The 4,796-nt window shown below is 41.1% G+C and overlaps 1 protein-coding gene across 1 annotated transcript; it reads left to right on the forward strand.

Annotated features, from left to right (window-relative positions):
• The first annotated feature begins 1,408 nt into the window (after positions 1–1,408).
• On the forward strand, positions 1,409–3,301 carry LOC128636109 (heat shock 70 kDa protein). Its single transcript, XM_053689173.1, has one exon. It carries the CDS (start codon positions 1,409–1,411, stop codon positions 3,299–3,301), a length of 1,893 nt encoding a protein of 630 aa, XP_053545148.1.
• The last annotated feature ends 1,495 nt before the right edge of the window (positions 3,302–4,796 follow it).

The raw sequence follows: 4,796 nt of genomic DNA on the forward strand, positions 1-4,796 counted from the left end.
AAGAGAACAATAGAAAAAGGTGGGGAGGGAATAGAAGAAAAGAGAGAAGATAAGAGAACAATAGAAAAAGGAGGGGAGAGAGGCAAGAGAACTATAGAGAGAGGAAGAGAACAATATAAAAAGGGGGGAGAGAACTATAGAGAAAGAGAAGACAACAATATAGTGAGGAGGAGAGATGGAATAGAACAATAGAAAAAGGAGGGGAGGGAATAGAAGAGAGAAGATAAGAGAACAATAGAGGGTGAGAGGGAAAAGAAGGAAGATAGAACACTAGAGGAGGAGAGAGGAGAAAGAGGAAAGAAATGAGAGTGATAAGGAAACTGAAGAGAAGATAGAGACGATGAGAGTAAAAGGAAAGAGAGAGAAGGAAAAAGAGAGTGGGGAGGAGAGTTATATAGGATAGAGTGAGACCCAGTAAAAGAGAAAGTTGAGAAGACAGAAAAGTGAGAGAAAAGAGAGACAGGAAGGAGGGAGAAGTGAAGAGAGTGACAATGAGAGTGTAAGGGGAGAAAAGAGAAGAATAAGAGAGACCAGAGTGATGTAAAGAATGTGAATAGGGCAAACCGAGACAGGATTGAAAGATCTTAGAGACTAGTAACAGGGAAAAGAGACGTGGAATAGAACAGACAAAATAAGAGACTGACAGAAGACTAAGAGGAAAGAGAAGGAAAAGAGAGTGAAGAGAAAGGAGAAGAGTGAGACAATAAAATGAGCACAGAGAGTGTAACAGTATGTGCGCTGCACTCTATAGTATCTCACATGTGCTAGAACCTTTAGTTAAGTAAACAACAGATACAATACACTGTATACGGTTTATGTATTAAACACAAACATCTGTAATTACACGAGAGATAACGCTACAGCTCAGAAAGTTTCTTCTGTAGAATTAGCCTGTGAAGCCACGCCCTTTCACGATGATTGACAAGTGCAGCACACTTCCACTTAGCTAGAAGACTCGCGAAGATTCTTTAGACCGGTGACGTCACAAGCATTATTAAGCTGTTGATTGGACAATTCTGACAGACACCGGGAAACATCGCGAATGTTCTCATGGATCAAGTCGCTGATTGGATAAGGTGCGGAGAAAGCGCCCGAATGTTCTGGACGTTGCTAGGTTACACCCGATAGCTTGGTAAGGACCGCTGTGTGATTGGCGGAGGAAGATGTGACGTTAAGGTGCCCGTGGAATATAAATAAATGCTGTACAAGCGAGTGTACAGTACTGAAAACAGCTGATCGTGATAACGAGCTAATAGGTACAGCACAGACCCGCTACTTATTACAGGACACAGCAGGGAAGAGCCGCTACTTATTACAGGACACAGCAGGGAAGAGCCGCTACAGACCCACTAAACTTCCTGACACCGTACAGAAGTCTGTCACAACTGAAGCTCTCAGATAGAACACAATGTCAGCCAAAGGAGTCGCCATCGGCATTGACCTGGGCACCACCTATTCCTGTGTGGGTGTTTTCCAGCATGGGAAAGTGGAGATCATCGCTAATGACCAGGGGAACCGCACCACCCCCAGCTACGTGGCTTTTACAGACACAGAGAGACTGATTGGAGACGCTGCCAAGAACCAAGTGGCCCTGAACCCCCAGAACACCGTCTTTGATGCTAAAAGGCTGATAGGCAGAAAGTATAATGAGCCCATAGTGCAGTCTGACATGAAGCACTGGCCCTTCCAGGTAGTGAGTGATGGGGGAAAGCCTAAAGTCAAGGTGGAGTACAAGGGAGAAGAGAAGACTTTTTCCCCTGAAGAGATCTCATCTATGGTGTTGCTCAAGATGAAGGAGACAGCAGAAGCTTACCTTGGCCACCCTGTCACCAATGCTGTGGTTACTGTACCAGCCTACTTTAATGACTCTCAGCGACAGGCCACTAAGGATGCTGGTGTTATTGCTGGACTGAATGTGCTAAGAATCATTAATGAGCCTACAGCAGCTGCTATTGCATATGGACTGGACAAGACATCTCGTGGTGAGCGAAATGTTCTGATCTTTGACCTAGGAGGAGGCACATTTGATGTCTCCATCCTCACCATAGATGATGGTATATTTGAGGTCAAGGCTACAGCTGGAGACACCCATCTTGGAGGAGAAGACTTTGACAACCGCATGGTAAACCACTTTGTTGAAGAATTTAAGAGGAAGCATAAGAAGGACATTAGCCAAAACAAGAGAGCACTGAGGAGGCTGAGAACAGCCTGTGAGAGAGCCAAGCGCACCCTGTCCTCCAGCACTCAGGCCAGTATTGAAATTGACTCCTTGTTTGAAGGCATTGACTTCTACACCTCTATTACTAGAGCCCGCTTTGAAGAGTTGTGTTCTGATCTCTTCCGGAGTACCTTGGAACCAGTGGAGAAGGCGTTGAGAGATGCCAAGCTAGACAAGTCCCAGATCCATGATATTGTCCTAGTAGGAGGCTCCACTCGCATCCCTAAAGTACAGAAGCTTCTTCAAGACTTTTTTAATGGCCGAGAGCTAAACAAGAGCATTAATCCTGATGAGGCTGTGGCCTATGGTGCTGCTGTTCAGGCTGCCATTTTAATGGGTGATAAGTCTGAGAATGTACAGGACTTGCTTCTTCTGGATGTTGCCCCTCTTTCTCTAGGCTTGGAGACAGCTGGTGGGGTCATGACCGTCCTCATCAAGCGCAACACCACCATTCCCACCAAGCAGACTCAGATTTTCTCCACATACTCAGATAACCAACCTGGTGTCCTCATCCAAGTTTTTGAAGGTGAAAGAGCCATGACCAAAGATAACAACCTGCTGGGAAAGTTTGAACTTAGTGGCATACCCCCTGCTCCTAGAGGTGTGCCCCAAATTGAGGTCACCTTTGACATTGATGCCAACGGAATCCTCAATGTTTCAGCTATGGACAAGAGTTCAGGCAAACAGAACAAAATCACCATCACAAATGACAAGGGACGACTGAGCAAGGAAGAAATTGAGAATATGGTGCAAGAGGCAGAGAAGTATAAGGCTGATGATGATGCCCAAAGAGAAAAGATTGCAGCTAAGAACTCCCTAGAGTCCTACGCTTTTAACATAAAGAGCATGGTGGATGATGACAATATTAAGGGGAAGATCAGTGAGGCTGACAAGAAGACCATCATTGAGAAGTGCAATCAGATCATCTCATGGCTGGAAAACAACCAGCTAGCAGACAAAGAAGAGTATACCCATCAGCAAAAAGAACTGGAGAAGGTGTGCCAACCAGTCATCACTAAATTGTACCAGGGTGCCATGCCAGGTAACATGCCAGGCTCCAGCTGTGGTGCCCAAGCTCGTTAAGGTACCAGCTCAGGCCCCACAATTGAAGAAGTAGATTAACATGTTCTACAAAAGACTATGTCCAGACCATTTGAATTTGTTTACAACTAAAGTCATTACAGTTTGAAAAAAACAGTCTAGAAAAAATAGTTGTGGAAATATATTTTCTGCACCTGAAATCCTGACATTTTGAAGGACAAAATTAGTTTGTACTGAATCTGAAAAAACTGTGCTGTAAATGTATAAAATAGACAAGTCTGTTCATGAATATATGTTTGTTTGTTTTTTCCATGTTTTATTTATGGTGTTTATAAAATGCTGAGTATTGTTTACAATGATGTTTTGGGATTTTTTTCACTAAACAATATATTTTTGTATTTTAATAAATTAAACTAAACTTAATTTGTTTCTTTTGTTTATTTCATAGCATGTTAAAGGGACATTATTCTCATTTTCTATATACTCATCAGAAAATAATGACTGCATTTCAAAAGATCTGCATATAACAGGAGTTACCCCAGGGCTGGTCTGGAGTTTCAGATAAGGCAAATAGTCAGTATATAACAACTAGTGAAATATTTCTGTAGTGTGCTATACATGTGCTAAGGTAAAGTAACATGTCATTTAAATTTGCTTTGTTCTTTTGGTATTCTTTATTGAAAGCTAAACTTAGGTAGGCTCATATGCTAATTTCTAAGTCCTTCAAGGCCATCTTATCTCAGTGCATTTTGACAGTTATTTACACCTAGACAGAGCTAGTTCTTGTGTGCTATATAGATAACATTGTGCTCATTCCCGTGAAGTTACCTAGGAGTCAGCACTGATTGGCTAAAATGTAAGTAAACTGGGGAATGTGCAATAAAGGGATTATCTATCTTTTTAAACAAGTCTGGAGTAGACTGTCCCCTTTAAAGTGTGCAAGTAAAATGTTCTATGGTGAAATATGCCTGGTATAGTGTAACATACCAACATTTGAATGATTAAAATGTCATTCTAATTCAAAAACTATATTTTTGTTCATTTGGGAGTTTTACAGTAATAATATTGTATATGACACTGAAAGGCTCAGTAAAGTCAAAATTATACTTTCATGATTACAATAGAACATTCAATTCTAAACAACTTTACAATTCACTTCTATTATCTAATTTGCTTCTTTCTCCTGGTATCCTTATTTGAAGAGCATAACTAGTTAGGCTCAGAAGTTACAATGTGCTACTTAGCTGCTGATTGGTGGCTGCATATATATGCCTTATGTTATAGGCTCACCCAGTGTGTTCAGCTAGCTACCAGTAGTGCATTGCTTCTTCAACAAAGAATATCAAGAGAATGAAGCAAATTTGATGCTAGAAGTGAATTAAAAAGTTGTTTAAAATTGTTCTGAATCCTGAAATAAAAATGTTGGGTTAATTTTCCCTTTAATGCATTAGAAGCACTGTTGTTATTCTGTTTTCTGTCATGTACAGATCCACATATACCATAAAATGATGTCATTATATCCTAAATAGATTTTTTT

The sequence above is a fragment of the Bombina bombina genome, chromosome 7 (genome assembly GCF_027579735.1).
Source record: "Bombina bombina isolate aBomBom1 chromosome 7, aBomBom1.pri, whole genome shotgun sequence".
Lineage (NCBI taxonomy): Eukaryota > Metazoa > Chordata > Amphibia > Anura > Bombinatoridae > Bombina > Bombina bombina.